The following is an 18,559-nucleotide window of genomic DNA, read 5'->3' on the forward strand; positions in this document are numbered from 1 at the left end:
CCTGTCCCCCCCTCTGTCCTTCCAGTGAGTCCCACTGCGGCCACCACGCCAAGAATCACCCGCTCCAACAGCATCCCCACCCACGAGGCGGCCTTCGCGCTGTACAGCGGCTCCCAAATGGGGAGCACCCTGTCCCTGGCCGAGAGACCCAAGGGGATGATCCGGTCAGGATCCTTCCGAGACCCCGCGGACGACGGTGAGACTTCATGCCAGCGCGGTTCACGCTCATCCCAGCTCTGCTGGGTCCCCTCGCGCACCGCTGCCGCCACCGCGCACATGTCTGCCTCACAGAACATCCGATTGGGCCATTTCAGCTCTCTCTTCCCGTCCCTTTGAAGGGTCTGGGGGCCCAGAAACCTGGGGTGGCACCGTCTAGCCCCGGGGCTTTGGGAGCCCCTCCTGGTGGGGGGAGGGGAGGCAGCGTGGAAGGCTTATTGAGAGGGTGCCCTCGGAGCACGCCGCCACTGTCCTCCCATCCCCCCAGTCGTCAGAGGACAGGACCGCTTACGGGGACGCAGAGGTAGCTCTTAAAGCCTTACGAGAATTAGGCATCTCATTCCTCTTTCGAGAACGTTCCGAAGACCAGCTTCAAGGGCCGCCCTCTGGGCGTGGTGGTCAGAGCTGGAGCCCGGCTTTCTGGGGGTGAGACTTGGTGACGTCAGGACGCTCATCCCGGGGGCTTTCCTTGCCGACCTGCTCCGGTTCTCTCAGTAGGGCTGTCGTTCATGAAGAATCAGAACGAGTGTCTTGCACTTGGAGACTTTTTTCATCTGAACGGTCCCCACTGCGAAGAGGAGGCACAGGCAGAGCCGCGATTCGTTCTGAGCAGCTCTGATGAGAACTGCCGCTTCCTCAGCAGCGACAGTGCTTTCCTGACGGGGGAGGCGGTGACCCGTGCCCGGGAGCGTATTCTCTCCCGGAGCCGTGCGCCCTTGGAGGGGCAGGCCAAGCACAGGGCCCTCGGCCCGGCTGTCCGAGAGTACGGGCCAGAGCGGGCAGGCCAGCTCTGCCTGGAACTCGAGTCCTCGGTGGGGCAGACAGCCGCGTCCTCTGTTCTGTTCTCCCTCTCTGCTCCAGGATCAGAACCCGAGCCCCTGCCTTAGCGCTCCTCCTGGGAACCCTCCCCGGGTTCCCCGGCCGAGCGCTCTGCTAACCCTTTGCGTTCTGCTTCTCTTGCAGTTCACGGCTCAGTGCTGTCCTTGGCCTCCAGTGCCTCTTCCACCTACTCCTCAGTAAGAGCCTCGCTTCTCCACCCCCCCGCACCAAATTGCGCCCTGGACCCTCCTGGGGGCGGGGCGGGGCGAGGTGGGGGCCCCTGGAGCTTAGGGCACGAAGTGGGCGCTTCTAGACCTCGGTGGTCCTTCCGGCCTCACCGCCAATCCCTGAGCGACCCTGGCGCCTTTTGTGCCTCCTTTGAAAAGCAGAGAATCCCCTGGTCGTGGAGGCGTTCTGTGCCCGGGAGGGTGGGCCGCGCTCAGGGACCCCAGGACCCCCGCTGTGTGCAGAATCTGCCCCAGGTTCCTCGTGGGCCCTGGGCCCGCGTCTGCTCGTGAGGCGTAAGCTGGTCCTCAGGTTCGTGCTGCCCCTAACGCTTTACTCCTTCAAGTTGGTGGCGACAGGGTTAGTCCTCAGGTCAGCAGTTGCATTTCCTAGCCTTCCTGGCAATGGCAGAGGTGGCTGTGACCTCTGCCCCAGAGGTGTGCCGTATTGAACTGTGGTCTGGGGTCTGAGCCCACCCCGTGAAGAGCCAGGCCCGGCCACAGGGCGTCAGCCTCTGGGCGCTTCTGCATCTCGCTTCCTCGAGTTCTGCGCGCTGCCCTTGCCTCCGTAGTAACGGCCTTCTCTCTCTCTTTCTCTCTCTCTCTTTCTCTCTCTCTCTCTCCACCCCGCTTCTGTGCTCCTTCACCAGGCTGAGGAGAGGATGCAGTCTGAGGTAGGGTCCCCAGCCTTCGCACCGGCCTCCTAACACCCCTGCACCCCACTTCCTTGCGAGCCGTACACCTCTTCTGCCACCGTAAGTGCATCTCTGTCTCCTTCACAGCAAATCCGGAAGCTTCGCAGGGCCCTGGAGTCATCCCAGGAGAAAGTAGCCACCTTGACGTCGCAGCTCTCCGCCAACGTGAGTGCCGGGGAGGGGACAGCCGGGCAGCTGTCTGGGCCCAAACTAGACGAGTTCAGCCCCAGGAGAACTGTCTCATAAGGTGTCCCGTGGGCTTTGATTCCAGGCAGCGGAGGATCTGGAGAGCGGCCTCCTCCTCCGAGTCGGGGTCTCTCTAAGGAGCCATTTGCACCCCCACCCTAATTCATAGGTACGGACGAGCGCCCGTCCGACGGCCCGTGAAGCCCCTAGAGAAAGAGAAAAGGGTTTATATCAGTGGTTTTGCGTGGAGGTGGGAACAGCCTTGCCACTGGCCGTGGACAGGAATAGTCACGGATCAGAATTACAGATCCCTGGGAACCCTCTGCCTCTGCCCGTGTCGTTGTTCATCCCGTCGCTGGGCAGGCACACAGCTGGGTGGTGGGACCCCACCTGGGAAGGGCAGCGCTCTTGGGAGGCCGGCCCGGGCTCCGGCTCCTCGGCCACAGCTGCCTTGTCTTCTGGGGCCCCTGAGCTTAGCTGGGGAGCCCGCATTCTTGTCGCCGCCCTCAGCCTGCCCAGAGTACATCCGCTTAGAATGCGTTTCTTGTGGCCTCAGTTTTTCCACCCTGGGAGATGGGGAGAAACGAAGCTGCCCCCCAGACTAGGCCGCAGAAGCCTCTCCCCAGCGACCGAGCTGCAGACAGAGAACATAAGAGCCATTTTCCCCCAAAGCTGTAAACAACAGCTGAGCCGGATCTGCGGAGCTTTCCAAGTGTTCGCACAAAGTAACCATGTCTGCAATTTCCGCAGTCCTTGCTGGTTTTTTTCTCTTCCCTTCCTCTCTGGGGAGCCCAGCTGTCAGGCCTGGGTCTCACTGGAATCAGGTAGAAGACCCGGCACCGCGGTTTTGCGTGTTTCCAGTACATTCGGACAGCGAGCGGTGTCCTCACCACACTGGTTGTTCTCTTTGTTCTTTTTCTTGTCTTTCCCAAACTCTCGGTCGGTCCGTTGTATTCTTACTGGCTTGCACGAAGCTCGTATCAAGCCTTTTCCCCACAACTGGGGACCCATAAGCATCGTAATAGAAACGAGACCCATCTCTTCTGTCCCTGGTGCCTCACCCAAGGCCATCCCGTCCGGCAGAGCCCGGGAAATTCATGTCTGGGAGACGGCAGCGGGGGAGGGGTGTCAGAGAGCAGGAGCTCGTCTGACTCATTTACACCCTGTCAGTGTCGTGCTGTCCAGTCTGGACCAGAGCCAAGAGAATGAATTTAGAAGGTGACTCTCTTAGAACAGGAAGTTCCCTTTGGCTGAGAGAGGAGAAACTGAATGCTCAGACACGACGGTCCTGAATTTTGGAGACGGGCTTTCGCTGAGGGTCAGAGTCCTGGATTCTGGAAGGCTCTCTGCTGTTCTCAGGGTCCCCTGATTCCAGACCTTGTGTCCTGTTCACCAGGACTCCCCAGCTGCCCACGCTGGGCACAGCCTGGACGCCTTCCCCCTCCCACATGCCAGCCTTTCTCCAGACCCCTGGTTGAGCCCCGAGGGCATACAGGCTCCCTCGTGGGGCTGGGGGTGAGGGAGGCTCAGAGGAGGGACAGGATGCGGGGCGGCAGCCCCCCCAGAGGAGAGGGAGACCCAGACGGGAAGAGGCCGGCACGGAAAAGCCCCGAGGAGCCGGGGTCTCGGGGCCCCTCACGAGGAGGCACGTGCTCACAGACGGGCAGGGATGTAGGGACCAAACAAGAGGTGACCCAAGGCCAGGAAGGCAGGAGCTCCCAGTCCAGAGGTGGAGGTAACCCCATCGAGGCACAGACGTGCCAAGGAGCCCGGCCTGGACAAGAGAGGCCTCCAGCCTGTGTCAAGGACAGGGGGCGAACACTAGGGTCGACCCCAGGGAGGCAGAACCACTGGCCGATAGGAAGCAGGCGTTACCGGCCCCCAGAGCTCTGTGTGGAATGCGCCCCTCCCTCGAAGGGCCACAGTTTACTCCCCGCGATCCGCGGCTGTTCCTCTCCCAGGGCGAGCGTCCCCCTCTCTGGTCCCAGCCTCAGCACGCCCCCCTTCCCTGCAGGCCTTCCTGCTGGCAGAGCTGGAGTTCCTGCCCCTCCCCCTGCTGCCCCCCCCCAAGTCCTTGGGGGCCCCTCGCGGAGCCGGCCCGACACCTAGTGGCCAGACTGTGGAATTGCCGCGAGGTGGCCCAAGCTACCGCTCCAGCCCCAGGATCAGGGAAAGGGCGGCCAGAACCGAAGAATGGAGGCCCCCTGGGCGCGGGGCTGGGAAGCTGTCCCAAACCCGTTCTCTGGGAGTGATGGGGCCCTGGGGGAGGAGTTCCGCCAGGATAAAGGGACGGCCCCCGAGGGGACTCCCCCTGGAAGCAGGGGACAGTCCCACCTCTGCAAACAGTAGGTGTCACATCCTTAGCCGCCTCCAAAGACCTGCCCCACCCTGATGCTGTCTGTGCCGCTTTATCATTCAAGGCGCTGGGCCCCCCAGGAATGTTCTTCGGGCCAGAAATGGGAGCAAGGTGTAAGAGCCCCTATGCGGTTGGTCCGCTCTGAGACCTGCAGTCAGCTTAGCCACCTCCCACAGACGTCCCCTCCCTTCCCCAAACCCAGGCACCTGGGGAACCCCCATACATGTTTGTTTCAGGCCAACCTGGTGGCGGCCTTTGAGCAGAGCCTGGTGAGCATGACATGCCGTCTGCGGCACCTGGCGGAGACAGCTGAGGAGAAGGTGAGAGCGCGGGTCGGGGGACGGACAGGCCAGGCTGGCGCCCCCCCTCCTGCCGCCCTGGCTCCTCCACCTGCCCCAATTCCCTGCCCTCCACATCGGGTCTGGAGAGTCCCGAGCCCAGCCCCTGGCCGGGCACAGAGCAGGTGTCCCCCAGCCACACCCGTGACACCACTTCGTTTCTCTCTCAGGACACTGAGCTGCTGGACTTACGGGAAACCATAGACTTTCTGAAGAGGAAGAACTCTGAGGCCCAGGCTGTCATTCAGGGGGCCCTCAATGCCTCAGAAGCCACACCCAAAGGTAGGCCTTCCGGCCACAGGGCTGGGCTGGAAAGAGGCTTACTGCAGGATTTCTCTCCACGTCAGGTTTCTAGAAGGTGGGGGCCCTCGGACGGTCAGCGAGGAGCAGCGGGGCATGACCCCACCACCCCAGAGGGTGAGGGAGAGGAGAGGGGCCTCACCTCCGACCTCAAATGACTGTCGAAGACAGTCGCTAACATAGCACTTTCCTCTTACGAACGCGAGGTACTCCTGCTGTATAGCCCAGCGGTCACGCTCCTTGGTATCTGCCCAAAGGAGCTGAAACGTTATGTCCCCCCAGAAACCTAAACATGGATGTTTACAGCAGCTTTATTCACAGTCAGCAAAACTTGGAAGCAACCCCGAGGTCCTGCGGTAGGCGAAAGGATGAGTAAACTGTACCATAGCCAGACCACGCAGTGTCACTCAGCATTGTAAAGAAATGAGTTAATCAGACGGCGAGAAGACGCTGACCGTGTTAAGGGTGCACTGCTGAGTGAAAGAGCCAGTCGGGAAAGACTGCGTGTTGTGTGGTTCCGGCTGTATGACGTTCCGGGAGAGGCGAGACTCTGGGGACGGTGACAGGGTTGTGGCTTTCGGGGCTGGGGGCGGGGAACGGCAGTGGGCAAGGCAGAGGATTTGCAGGGCGGTGACAGCACTCTGTAGCACACGGTGATGGGGGATATGTGTCCTTCTCCGTTTGTCCAGACCCACAGTATGTACCACCAAGAGCGAAGCCTGGTGTAAACTCTGGGCTCCGGGGGACGGTGACGTGTCAGTGCAGGTCCATCGATTGTAGCAAATGTAGCTTCTGGTGGGGATGGTTGATAGCGGGGGGGCCGCGCACGTAGAGGGGCAGGGGGTAAGTGGGGCATCTCTGTACCTTCCGCTCAAATTTGCCATGAACCTAAAAGTGCCCTGGAAAGTAGTCTAAAACACTAGCACTTTCCACTTTGACATAAACGTGTGCGTGCGCAGACGTGTGTATAACCCCACTTGATCCTCACTTCGGTTCTCCGAGGGGAATGAACCGACTCTTCAGATGAGACCGAGATCACATGGGTTCCGTGGGGCTCAAGTGACAGGTGAGCCTGGGATTTAACAGCGAGTCAAGCTTTGCTAGAGAAAGTCAGGATGAGGGGTGATCTGGGCGGGGGGCTGGGGGTGGATGAAGGTGGTCACGAGGTGCAGCCTTCCGGTAGGAGATAAATAAGTACTAAGAATGCCAGGTGCCACGTGATAATACAATTAACACAGACAGCTGCACGAGAGCGGTTGAGAGTAAATCCTAAGAGTTTTCTCATCACAAGGAAAACACCTTGTCCAGGGCTCCAGCCTCAGCTTTTTCTTCTGACTGTGCACACTCTCCCTAGTGTTCACGTCTATCCGGTAGCTTCTGTAATCTCTTTTTCTTTTAAATTGAGATACAATTCACACCTTTTTAACACGTGCAATTCAGTGGGTTTTAGCATATTCAATAAGGTTGTATTTACAACCATCACCACTATCTAAAACCAGAACATTTTGATCACCCCACAAAGAAACCCTGAACCCCTTAGCCGTCACTCCCTCTTCCTCCCTCCTCTCAGCCCCGGCATCCACTAATCCGTTTTCTGTCTCCGTGCATTTGCCTGTTCTGGACATTTCATGTAGATAGAATCATGCAGTATGTGGTGTTTGGGGGCTGGCTTCTTTCATTTAGTTTCATGTTTTCAAGCTCCATCCATGTTGTACCGTGTGTCAGGACTTCATTCCTTTTTATGGCTGAATAATACTCCATTGGCTGAATAATACTCCATTGTATGGGTGGACCACACGTTGTTTATCCATCATCGGTTGGTGGACACTTGGTTGTTTTCACTTTTTGCCTGTTACGAATAACACGACTATGAACATTCATGCACAAGTTTTTGTGTGAACAGATGTTTTCAGTTCTCTTAGTGTATAACCAGCAGTGGAACTGCTGGGTCATGTGGTAGCTCTGTCGACTTTTTGAGTAGCTGTCAAACTTTGTCAAAACAGCTGCACCCTTGTCCTTCTTCCCAGCACCTTGAGGGTTTCAGTTTCTCCACATCCTTGCCAACATCTGCTGTTGTCATTTTTTGTGATAGCCATCCTAGTGGAGGTGAAGTGGTATCTCGTTATGATTTGGGTTGTAATTTCCTCAGTGGCTAAGGATATGATGGGCCTTCTTTTCACGTGCTTATTGGCCACTTGTATCCCTTTATGGAGAAATGTCTGTTTAAATCCTTGGCCTATTCTTGAATCAGGTTTTCCTTTTACTGTTGAGTTTTAAGAGTTTTTAATATGTTTTGAATGCTAGCCCCTTAGCAGATACATGATTTGCAAATGTTTTCTCCAATTCTGCGAGTTGTCTTTACTTTCTGACACTGTCCCTTTGTAACCGAAAGTGGGGTCCGGCTACTCGCCGCTCAAAAGCCAATAAAGAGGCCAGGTTGGTGGAGAGGAAAGTTTACTTTACTTTGGATGCCGGCAGTCCGGTGGGGAGGACGGACCCCTGTCCAAAGGCCGACTCCCCCGACTGACAATCAGTGGGCGAGAGCTTTTGTGGACAGAGGGAGGGGGCAACATGTAGAAACAGCACAGTCAGCTGTGACAGTCGTCTCAAAATTGGTCATCGGTGGTCTGACCAGCGTCATCTTGATTCTTTTAGGTACAGTTAGGCTTCAGTTCCAGGGTCTGTTTGTTCCCATTTCCTTGATGCCAGTTCTCGGAATTGTGGCAGCTTAGGTCATGGCTACAGCCTGGTCATCGTGTAGTTAACTTCTTCCAGCTGGTCGGGGTTTCAGTGTCTATAAGCCAGCTCACAGGGTACGGCTCAGAATATTATCTGTAGCCCTTAAGGAGGAACTAAAGGTCCTTGACCATGCTTAATGACTAACCTATCATTATTATTTGGTCTCCTTTGACTGTTTTCCTTTGTTTCTGTATTTTCTCACTTCTCTGATTAAACTTATTCTTTGGCTAAAGTTTTTCCACAGACAAAAGGCAGGCTGAGGACATGGGAGTGGCAAGGACCACAGGGTCCTGCTCCGTTTCACCTTGAAGAACCAAAGCTTTCCATTTTGATGAAGTGTAATTGATCTGTTTTTTGTTTGTTTTTGGTTTTTTTTGCGGTACACGGGCCTCTCACTGCTGTGGCCTCTCCCGTTGCGGAGCACAGGCTCCGGACGCGCAGGCTCAGCGGCCACGGCTCACGGGCCCAGCCGCTCCGCGGCACGTGGGATCCTCCTGGACCGGGCCACGAACCCGTGTCCCCTGCATTGGCAGGCGGACTCTGAACCACTGCACCACCAGGGAAGCCCTGATCTGTTTTTTTCTTCGATTTGTGTATGTGTTTGTGTGCTTTAGGTGTTGTATCTAAAAAACTGTTGCCTGATCCAAGGTCATGAAGATTTATTCCCACGTTAGCTTCTAAAAGTTTTATGTGGTTTTAGTTGTTTCATTTAGATCTTTGGTCCATTTCGAGTTACTTTTCCTATATGGTGTGAGGTAGGGGTCCGACTTCATTCTTTTATAAGTGGCTGTCCTGTTGTCCCAGCACCATTTGTTGAGAAGACTATTTTCCCCATTCACTTATCTTGGCAGTCTTGCAGGAAATCAGTCAACCAGAAATACATGGGTTTATTTCTGGATTCTCAGTTTTATGCCATTAATTCATTCATATGTCTATCCTTAGCAGGTACCACCCTGCCTTGATTACTATAGCTTTGTAGTAGGTTTTGAAATCAGAAGTGTGGGTCCTCCAAATCTGATCTTGTTCAAGATGGTTTTGGCTACTCTGTGCCCTTTGTTTCCCCATGTGAACCTTAGGGTCACTTTGTCAATCTCTGCAAATTATCCGGCTGGGATTTTGGTGTAGAGGTTGTATGGGCTCAGTACGTGAATTTGGAAAGTATTGTCGTCTTCACAATGCTGTCTTCCTTGACCATGGCATGCCTTTCCATTTATTTAGATATACTTTAATTTCTTTCAGTAGTGTTTTGCAGCCTTCAGTATACGTCTTGCATTTCTTTTGCTGAATTTAATTATTGACCCTATGGTAAATAGAATTGTTTTCTTAATTTCATTTTCAGATTCGTCATCACTAGTATCGAGAAATACAATTGATTTTCTCGTATGTTCATCTTGAATCCTGCAAACTTGCTGAGTTCCTTTATTAACTCAATGGGTTTTACAACTTCTTCGTCTGTATGTCCCTTTTCTTAATCTGTGTCATGCTCCTGAATCCCATACCTCTGTTTCCAACTGCTTAATGCTCTCCCTTCTGCACTTTTGCCCACTTCAGGTATAAACACCTGCCTGGTCACTGAACCCACCGATAGGAGCGCCATCCTTTACGTCTCCCTGTTCACCCTGTGTGGTCAGTTAGCTTCTACACATAACTCACACATAGATCTGTATGTCTGTCCTCCGCTGTCTTGTCACTCCCCTGGCTTAGGCGTCACTCTTCTTCTGGGTTATCATAGTAATTTCCTAACTAGTCTTGTGTTGCTACAGTCCTCCTGTCACTCTGCCCCCAGAGTGATCCAGCCACATCAGTTAACATCAGAAATCATTGCAATTTGAATTTGCTTAGGTGTAATACTGATGCTGTGAGATAATGCCCTTATTCTTAGAAGTGTTTAGTGGTACAGTGTCACGTCTGCAACTTGCTTTCAAATTGTTCAGGAAAATGTTGTGTGTGTGGGTGTGTGTATATGTCTGTATGCAGAGAGAGTGTGCACTGGTGCAAATATAACAAAACATCACAGTTGTTATATGGTGGGGAGGGCCTGTGGGTGTCCTCCCTTGTGCTGTGCTTTAAGTGTTCCTGTGAGTTTGAAACGTTTCAGAAAAGCAAGTTAAAGGGAAAGAGAACACATGCAAACCCTGCAGCAGGAGCACCACCCCCCTTCTGGTCTAGGATGCGCTTTCTCTCTGGCCGCATCCACATCTCCCATCACTTCTCCTGCGGGCTCTGCCCCAGCTTCCACCACAGGAACAGCCAGCCTTTGTTGAGCACCTCCAGTATGCCAGGCACTGTTCTGAGCATTGTACTTAACTCGTTTATTGCAGGTAACAACCCTATAAAATATATTTTACAGTTGAGAATAAGATCAGAGAAGACAAGTAACTGGCTCAAACACAGCTCCTGAGCGATGGGTCTGGGACATTGAGCTATTTCTAGTTTCCCGAGTACACCTGATTCTTCAGCTATATTTGTGTTGAATGGATAAGTGAATCCTGTCCTTTGCTTTCATGTTTCCGTCATTCTTGACCCAGGTTCAGCTTGGCCGTCAAAGAACTAATGCTTAAAGCAATGATGCCTACTTTACTTTGCTTGTAAATAGGTAATGTACATGGCACAAAATTTTAAATGCACAAAAGGTTTCTTAACTTTTTGAAGATTGTTTGAGTTAAAGCACGTCCTTTGCTCTTAAAAGTACCATATAGCATATTTGAAAAATCTAACTGACAGGCTCACAGCTCATTGGACCCCCAAGTAACGGATGATAGATACTTGTTTTGCTGCCTTTCATTTTGTTGTTAAGTAACTAATTGTAAATTAAATTTATCACAAAAGCAATACACGTTCTGGAGGAAAATGTGAACTAGGGGTTGGCAAACCCTGGCCCACTGGCCAAGTCTGGCTCACCACCTGTTTTTAAATAAAGTTTTACTGGCACACAGCCATGCTCTTTAATGTACATACTGTCTGCGGCTGCTTCAGTGCCACCCAGCCTTGCCGAGTAGTTGTAAGAGAGATCAAATGGCCACAAAGCCTAAGATATCTACTGTCTGGCCTTTACAGTTAAAGCTCGCCAGCCCCTGATGAAAAGTATACAAAAGGGTGTGCGGTAAAAGATAAAATCCCTCTCCCCGAACCCCCCTCCAAATCCCACTCCCCAGGGGTAATTACTGCTAACAGTTTCTTGTAAACCTTCGAGAAGTAATTTTCTATGCAGATATAAACAAATATGTATGGACCCATAGCTCCATTTTTATACAAACGAAAAATTCTTTACTTCGGTTAAGCATATTCCCTTGAGAAGTTTGCATACCTTTTAAAATAACTGGAGGCACGCTGGGTTACAGCAAAACTTGGTTTGATAGTCATGGAGCGAAGGGTTTTCCATGTGCTTTGGGAGCGTGGTGATTCCGTCATCGGATCCTAGGATCTTGTTTTCCCTGTGGTATGAAGGGAAAACTAGAGTTGAAAGATCCATTGCTGGTCAAGGAGAGGCGAGGAAAGAACCAGCCACATCTCCTGCACTGAACAGGGGAACAGCTGCAGACAGGCACCTCTAGCCCCCTGCTTCTGGGCTAGTTCCTGCCACTTTGCCTTTCTCCTCGTTTCTGTGAGACGTTGCGCATAGTCACCCAAGATGCTAACCCTGGAGGAGGCTGGGTCAGAGGTGCACGCGGGGGACCTCCCCGCCCATTTCTCTCCAATTTCCTGTGAACCTCTAATGATTTCATAATAAGGTTTTAAAAATCCAGTCCTCTCGGCACAAGGCAGACTTCCTTCGAGGGGCCCCCAGGGCTCGCCCCGCCGGGCTTGTCCTCCAGCGTCCCCCTCGCTGTTCCCCTTGTCCCCGGCCCCGCTACCCAGGCTGAGGAGCCCCAACGCACAACCAGCTCCCTGCACAGCCTTTGCAGGGACTGTTTTTCAGCCCTAAAATCATTTTCCAATGTTCCCACCTGAAGAGCTTTGGTTCTTTCAACACTCAAAGGCCTTCTCCTTTATTAACCCTTTCCTTCTCCGTAGTAGAAAAGGGCATCATTTTGGTGCCACTGCAGACCGTCTCAGAGAGCTGAAAAGATTTTCTGCCCATCAGATGAGGAAACTAAAGCTTTTTGGGGTTAAATGTGGGGCACTTGGCCTTGGACCCCCCAGCCAATATTCCTGGAGAAAGTCCTGAGGGCGTCAGGTCGCTGTCTCCATAGGACTGTGGACGCCTGGCCCGGGCTTCCCCTTGTCACACCTGCTCAAGCCGAGGGCGCTGGATTCTGTGCTGCTTTTTCTCCTACTAGACTGGGAGCCTCCTGAGGATGGGGATCATTTCCTACTTGTTTTTTTCTTATCCCTTAACCTTTGTTGATGTTGAAACGTGATTGGCACTCAGTAAAGGCTTGTTGAGAGGATGATCCTAAAAACTGAAGAATGTGGACGAGGAGGTGGTGGTTCCTCCTCGCTCTCCTGCGGCGAGACTTGCCCTAAGCCTCACGCCGTCTCCTTTAGACCCACCGTGTCTGTGTTTGCGCCCTGTGCTTGGCCCCTAGAACTCCGGATCAAGAGGCAGAACTCCTCGGACAGCATCTCGAGCCTCAACAGCATCACCAGTCACTCCAGTATCGGCAGCAGCAAGGAGGCCGATGCCAAAAAGAAGAAGAAGAAGAGCTGGGTAGGTGAAGGTTTGGGGGAGCCGCGTGGGACGCTGGGGGACCACACCACCTCAGCACGGGAGCCAGCCTTCCAGAACTCACCACGATGAGCCCCATCTGATAGGAGCCCCCGGTGGCGTCTGCCCAGAGTGAGGTCTGCTGCAGCTACCTGCCCCCTCCCCCCGCCAGCCATCCCCTCCAGCCCTGCACACATCTGATGGGCAACAGGAGACATTCAGAAGGGAACGCCCCATCTGTCTCCACCCACTCCCATACTGTGGACAGAAGATTTTATGAACAAAGCCACTCATTCTAGATGCTCCTGGAGGTCACTTCTTCAGCTTTTTGGAGAGGCATTTGTGGAACTTTCCAGATTACCTCAAAAGGAACCTTTGTATCACCTGACCGGTCCAGAGAGTGTTGTTTCGGTTGGTTGTTTGTTTCCCAGATAACCCTAAACCGACTTGGGATGCCCTTTCTGACACTATCAAAGCAGATGGAAAACACCTCCAGCCCCTCTGCTGCCCATGTGGAGGAGGGGGGCCCCCACGAGGGCATGTGCCACCCGCTGTCCCCGTGTGATGAGCCCCCCACAGACCTTCGTGTAGTCCAGACAGGGGCCACCGTGTGAAATGAGTGATTAAGTGTTGCTTCTTTTTTTTTTTTTTTTCCCTTCAAAATGCTGACTTCAAATCCCTATTTTTTTCCAGGTCTACGAGGTAAGACACTCACTCCTCTCCGTTTTCTCTTTGCCTTTGCCGTACCCTCCCCATCTCCAGAGCGAGCCCCTCCCCCTAAACAGAGACGGCCACTCACGAGACTAACTGTGACCACCTCCGCCAAGCCCCTAACGCCCCTCCCCCCCCGCATGTCCATCCACGGCCGCCCCACGAGGACAGAGGAGAGGTCTGGCCGGGCACCAAGCGGGAGGGCTCTGCCTCCTGCCGCGCCCCGACCCCATTCCAAAGTCCACCTGTTATAAAAGCAGTCAGACCGCGCTCCCCCGTCTGGAAAGCTAACGCCCTGATCTTTTGATCCTAATGGAAGAGATTGCCAGAGGCCAGTTCAGTTCGGGGGTAGCCTCAAGATTTAGCTCTGGAGTGAGATGAACCAGAGAGAAGTGAGCGCTGGACCTCAGGTTACTCTAAAGCCTGAAGCCCTCTGCAGCCATGGGGTTTCCAAAGACCTTTCGGGGATTAGGGTATACAAGTCTAAGACAAACAGAAAGCGAACCCAGAATTTCCATGACAAACCAGACACGCTAAGGTCCACTCAAACCCTGTCCCAACATTGCACTGGGTGTTGTGAGGACAGGAAACACGGAGTCTGTGGGCTCAAGGAGTCTGGAGAATTGCCAGGGAGACAAAAATACTGCCCATATAAAACGTAACAAGCCAGCAGCGTCAAAGGCTTAATTCAGGGAGTGAGGCCCAGGGAACTCACAGACGAGAGACCCGTTCCGGAAGGCAGGCCCCGGGGGACTAAAGCAACGGAGGTGGGATCGTGACGGGCAAAGAGGGGTACGCAGAGCTTCCTGCAGACCCCGGTCAGAAGAGGCGGCAGGCAGGGAGCAGTTCCCTCCCCCAGAGCCTGACCGAGGGGCACAGGGAGGAAGGACCTGAATGCAGGGGTTACTGAGCCTTGAGTCTTAGCGCAGCATCGCCCCAGGTGAATTCCACAGCAGCCCTTCAAGATGCTCGGATCTGAGGAACGCTGCCTTCTACACACACGTGTCTCAGGACAGAGTCCCGGTTCATTTTGCTGGATCCACTGTTTCCGGAACTCATTTGACCACGGAATCCCTCACCACATCACACCATGCAATGCACTGCCCAGCAGTTCTGCTTTGGGGACACGGAACCACACAGCACTGTTCCCACTTAGGATCTCTGTGATCTTAGAGGGCGGGTGCTCCCAGCAGACGGGTGTCACAGGACCTGTTCCTGCATGTGCACACACACGTGCATGCACACACATACAACTCACACACACATACACACTAACTCATTCATACACAAACACATTCGTACACACTGGTACACACATATACACTCATACACACACACACACACGCACACACGGCTTCCCCGGGAGGCAGGGGCTAGAGAAGTCTTCATCGAGTAGAAAATCAGGAAGCCCGAGTCCTAGTCCCAGGTCTCCACCTCTGCAGAGAACGGTGCTTCCTGACACTCTGAGCCACGTGATGGCATGTCCCCTGCACACACACTCCCTCCCCCACATCCCCATCACCAGATGGGTCTTCCTATGTCCCGCCTGGTAGAGACCCTGACACGCCCCGCCCGCAGCGCCAGCCACCACCTGCAGCTTTCCCAGGCTCCAGGAGACACACATGGAAAGAGTGCCCTCAGATTTGCACTCTCTTCTCTTGCTTTCCCAGCGATCTGGTTTGCTTCGACCCCTCCTTTACTCTCGGTGTCCGGCTGCCGCTCTGTCTCCCTGTGTGTGTGCGCATGCTAAATGGATGCATGTGATGGGTGTGGGACAGAACCCTGGTTCCCCTCCCTCATCCCTAACACCCAGCTCATCAACACCCAAGGCCAAGCCAGTTACGGTCAGATTATAATCCCCTGCGTACTTGGAGGAAATGCTGGGGGGGTGTCCCTTATTCTGGGACATTTGAGTGGAAGTAGTCAAAAGCACCTGTATTTGGTTGTTTTCACTGTCCTGTAATGTGCGGAGCACAGGAGGCACTAAAAGAAGCTTGGTTCCACTCCCTTCTGTCGATTGGACAGAATCGTAGTGTAAGTTTCTGGTGGGTAGATTCTGATCCGATGAGCCCTGCTGAGAGGTGGGTCCTGAGGCCCAGGTGAGCCAGGCTGCAGACGGAGCAGTTGCTGGTCTGCGGGAGGTGGGATGGGGTCGCCGAGAGACACACCTTGTGTCCCGGGGCCTCCCCTCCGTCCCTTCACGGGTGCGGCTCCCCCACGGGGGCAGGGAAGGCCCAGAAAGTTCCCATAGCACAGCAGCAAGGCCCACTCTCTCCCAGCCCGAATTCCTAGGCGAGTCTCCCGTCTGTATTCCACGAAGCCAGTGAAGCCTTTGGGGGAGACCTGCTTACCGACACATCCCTGCCTCTGGCCTCTGTCTCAGAAGCCCCTCCGCCCTCACCGTCTCCAGCGCGGAGCCCTGACCGCTCTCTCCCCGGATCTGCTTTGTTCTAGCTCCGAAGTTCCTTCAACAAAGCCTTCAGCATAAAGAAGGGGCCCAAGTCCGCTTCCTCCTACTCTGACATCGAGGAGATCGCCACGCCCGACTCCTCGGCCCCCTCGTCCCCCAAACTGCAGCACCAGGCTACGGAGACTGCCTCGCCCTCCATCAAGTCCTCCGCCTCGTCCTCCGCGGGCACCGATGCCCCCGAGTGAGTGCCCCCCACTGCAGCCCCCTCCCCGGGCAGTGGGGCCGGTTACCGCCACCCGCGGGCTCAGCGGCTAATGCCCGCCGCTCCCTGCCTCCTTCCAGGGGCCCCGCTCCCCCGGCCCCCCACGCCCGGCTGTTCCAGGGCAGCGAGGAGGAGGAGCCGGAGAAGAAGGAGGTGTCCGAGCTGCGCTCCGAGCTGTGGGAGAAGGAGATGAAGCTCACGGACATCCGCCTGGAAGCCCTCAACTCGGCCCACCAGCTGGACCAGCTGCGGGAGACCATGCACAACATGCAGGTCAGTCCCGGGCGGGGCCGGGGGGCCGCGGGGCGGGGGGGCAGGGAGGGGCTCCTGGACGGGGCGGGGCCGCGGGGAGGGGGGCGGGGAGGGGCCCCTGGACGGGGCGGGGCTGCGGGGAGGGGGCGGGGCCCGGCGGCCGAGGCTCCAGACGCCCTCCCTCCACACACACACACACCCCCCGTTTTTGCCGCAGTTGGAGGTGGACCTGCTGAAAGCTGAGAACGACCGGCTGAAGGTGGCCCCGGGGCCCTCGGCGAGCTCCGCTGCAGGGCAGGCCCCGGGATCTTCGGCTCTGCCATCCCCTCGCCGCTCCCTGGGCCTGGCGCTCAGCCATCCCTTCAGCCCGAGCCTCGCAGATACAGGTACCTGTTGGGGAGAAGGACAGGGTTCGCCCCCGCTCGATGTGGTGCGGCTGTCTTGGGTCAGGGACGTAGCACTGCTGCCGCCAAGCCGCTGCTGGCGTCCTGAGACACCGAGGGTTGTTGTGGTCCTAAGACCTTAATCACTGTTCAGGTTTGGTCTCTAGTTTCAATTTTGGGTTAGATAAAAACATCTGGAGAGACTTCCCTGGTGGCGCAGTGGTTGGGAGTCCGCCTGCCAATGCAGGGGACACGGGTTCGAACCCTGGTCCGGGAAGATCCCACATGCCGTGGAGCAACTAAGCCCGTGCGCCACTACTGAGGCTGCGCTCTAGAGCCCGTGAGCCACAGCTACTGAAGCCCGCGCACCTAGAACCTGTGCTCCGCAACAAGAGAAGCCACTGCAATGAGAAGCCCGCACACCACCACGAAGAGTAGCCCTGGCTCGCAGCAACTGGAGAAAGCCCGCATGCAGCAATGAAGACTCAACGCGGCCAAAATTAAAAAAAAAAAAAAAGAAACTTATCTGGAAAGGCTAGTGGCAGGAAGATGTAGGAAAGCCTGTGGATACCCCCAAACCAACAGTCTTTTCTCACTTCCAGACCTGTCTCCCATGGATGGTATCAGCACCTCTGGTCCAAAGGAGGAAGTGACTCTTCGGGTGGTGGTGAGGATGCCCCCACAGCACATCATCAAAGGGGTAAGGAACTTCGGGGGGGGGGTGACACTGTCATTTCTACCCAAGGACATCTGGGCTCTAAGGACCCCCGAACCCACAGCGCTCAGCTCCCAAGGCCTTTTACGTTCTCCCCTTCTTGGAGCCGTCTGCCCTGGGCTCACGTGCATCTGCCCTGGCCTCACAGGACTTGAAGCAGCAGGAGTTCTTCCTGGGGTGCAGCAAGGTCAGCGGGAAAGTTGACTGGAAGCTGCTGGATGACGCTGTTTTCCAAGTGTTCAAGGTAAGGGATGCGAGAACTCTGAGGGGCTGCTGGTCCTCTGATGACACTGGGGTCTGGGCGCCTCTGAGGTTTGTGCAGGAGTGCTCAGTGGGACAGACATCACGCCTCCCCTTCCACATCGACTTCTGTGCCTGTAGCACTACCTTCCTCGTGGCCTTCATGTCTGTATGTGTGTCCTGCGCATCTCCTTTCTCTCCCTTCTGTCCCGTCAGGACTACATTTCTAAGATGGACCCAGCCTCGACGCTGGGACTAAGCACCGAGTCCATCCACGGCTACAGCGTCAGCCACGTGAAACGGCTCCTGGACGCGGAGCCCCCGGAGCTGCCCCCCTGCCGCCGAGGGGTCAACAACATAGCAGTCTCCCTCAAAGGTCAGTCCCCGCTTCTGGGTGTGGGGCTGAGGAATGCGGGGTGGAGACCGTCGGGTGGTCCGTCACGCGTTCCTTGAGCAAGAACTGGTTGCGGGGCTACAGGGTGAAGGTCACCGTGAAGGTCACCGTGAGGGGCAAGATGAACGAGCCCGGGCCCGACCTGTCCCAGGGAGGTTGTCGTTTGCAGGACATTTCTGCCCGGCCTGGGCTTCCCCTCCGCCCACCCCCGCAGTGCACGGCCTGCCCCATGTGTCCAGAGCCAGGCCTGGGGGTTCCCGCGGGGTCCACGGGTGAGGAAGGTGAGCCTCAGGGCGCCGCCCAGGCTCACACCGTCGGGGGCTGGGGTCCAGGTCTCAAGGAGAAGTGTGTGGACAGCCTGGTGTTTGAGACGCTCATCCCCAAGCCCATGATGCAGCACTACATTGGCCTTCTGCTCAAGCACCGGCGCCTTGTCCTCTCCGGCCCCAGTGGCACCGGCAAGACCTACCTGACCAACCGCCTGGCCGAGTACCTGGTAGAGCGCTCCGGCCGCGAGGTCACCGAGGGCATCGTCAGCACCTTCAACATGCACCAGCAGTCCTGCAAGGTGGCCGCCACCCCGCCTACCCCGTCCTCCCTCCCCTTCCTCGCCGCTGCCTTGACCTCCCTGCCCCTCGGTGACCCCCTTTCCCATCTCAGCCCTGCTCCAG

The 18,559-nt window shown here is 55.6% G+C and overlaps 1 protein-coding gene across 5 annotated transcripts in view; it reads left to right on the top strand.

The window, feature by feature from the left end:
- The window catches only part of NAV1 (neuron navigator 1), a 210,899-nt gene that overhangs the window by 183,556 nt on the left and 8,784 nt on the right, over positions 1-18,559 (top strand). For 3 of the 5 annotated variants that reach the window (XM_033415963.2, XM_049695808.1, XM_049695809.1), the window contains 14 exons: positions 26-196; positions 1,180-1,232; positions 1,910-1,933; positions 2,042-2,119; positions 4,733-4,816; positions 5,005-5,116; positions 12,403-12,524; positions 15,687-15,883; positions 15,985-16,177; positions 16,374-16,542; positions 17,142-17,239; positions 17,403-17,498; positions 17,711-17,870; positions 18,221-18,456. In XM_033415963.2, the coding sequence (XP_033271854.1) occupies positions 26-196; positions 1,180-1,232; positions 1,910-1,933; positions 2,042-2,119; positions 4,733-4,816; positions 5,005-5,116; positions 12,403-12,524; positions 15,687-15,883; positions 15,985-16,177; positions 16,374-16,542; positions 17,142-17,239; positions 17,403-17,498; positions 17,711-17,870; positions 18,221-18,456 (1,793 nt within the window). The remainder of the gene's footprint in view (positions 1-25; positions 197-1,179; positions 1,233-1,909; positions 1,934-2,041; positions 2,120-4,732; positions 4,817-5,004; positions 5,117-12,402; positions 12,525-15,686; positions 15,884-15,984; positions 16,178-16,373; positions 16,543-17,141; positions 17,240-17,402; positions 17,499-17,710; positions 17,871-18,220; positions 18,457-18,559) is intronic. The other 2 variants (XM_049695805.1, XM_049695811.1) reach the window with 1 other exon arrangement.

Source organism: Orcinus orca, chromosome 1 (assembly GCF_937001465.1).
Source record: "Orcinus orca chromosome 1, mOrcOrc1.1, whole genome shotgun sequence".
In the NCBI taxonomy this organism is placed as follows: Eukaryota; Metazoa; Chordata; class Mammalia; order Artiodactyla; family Delphinidae; genus Orcinus; species Orcinus orca.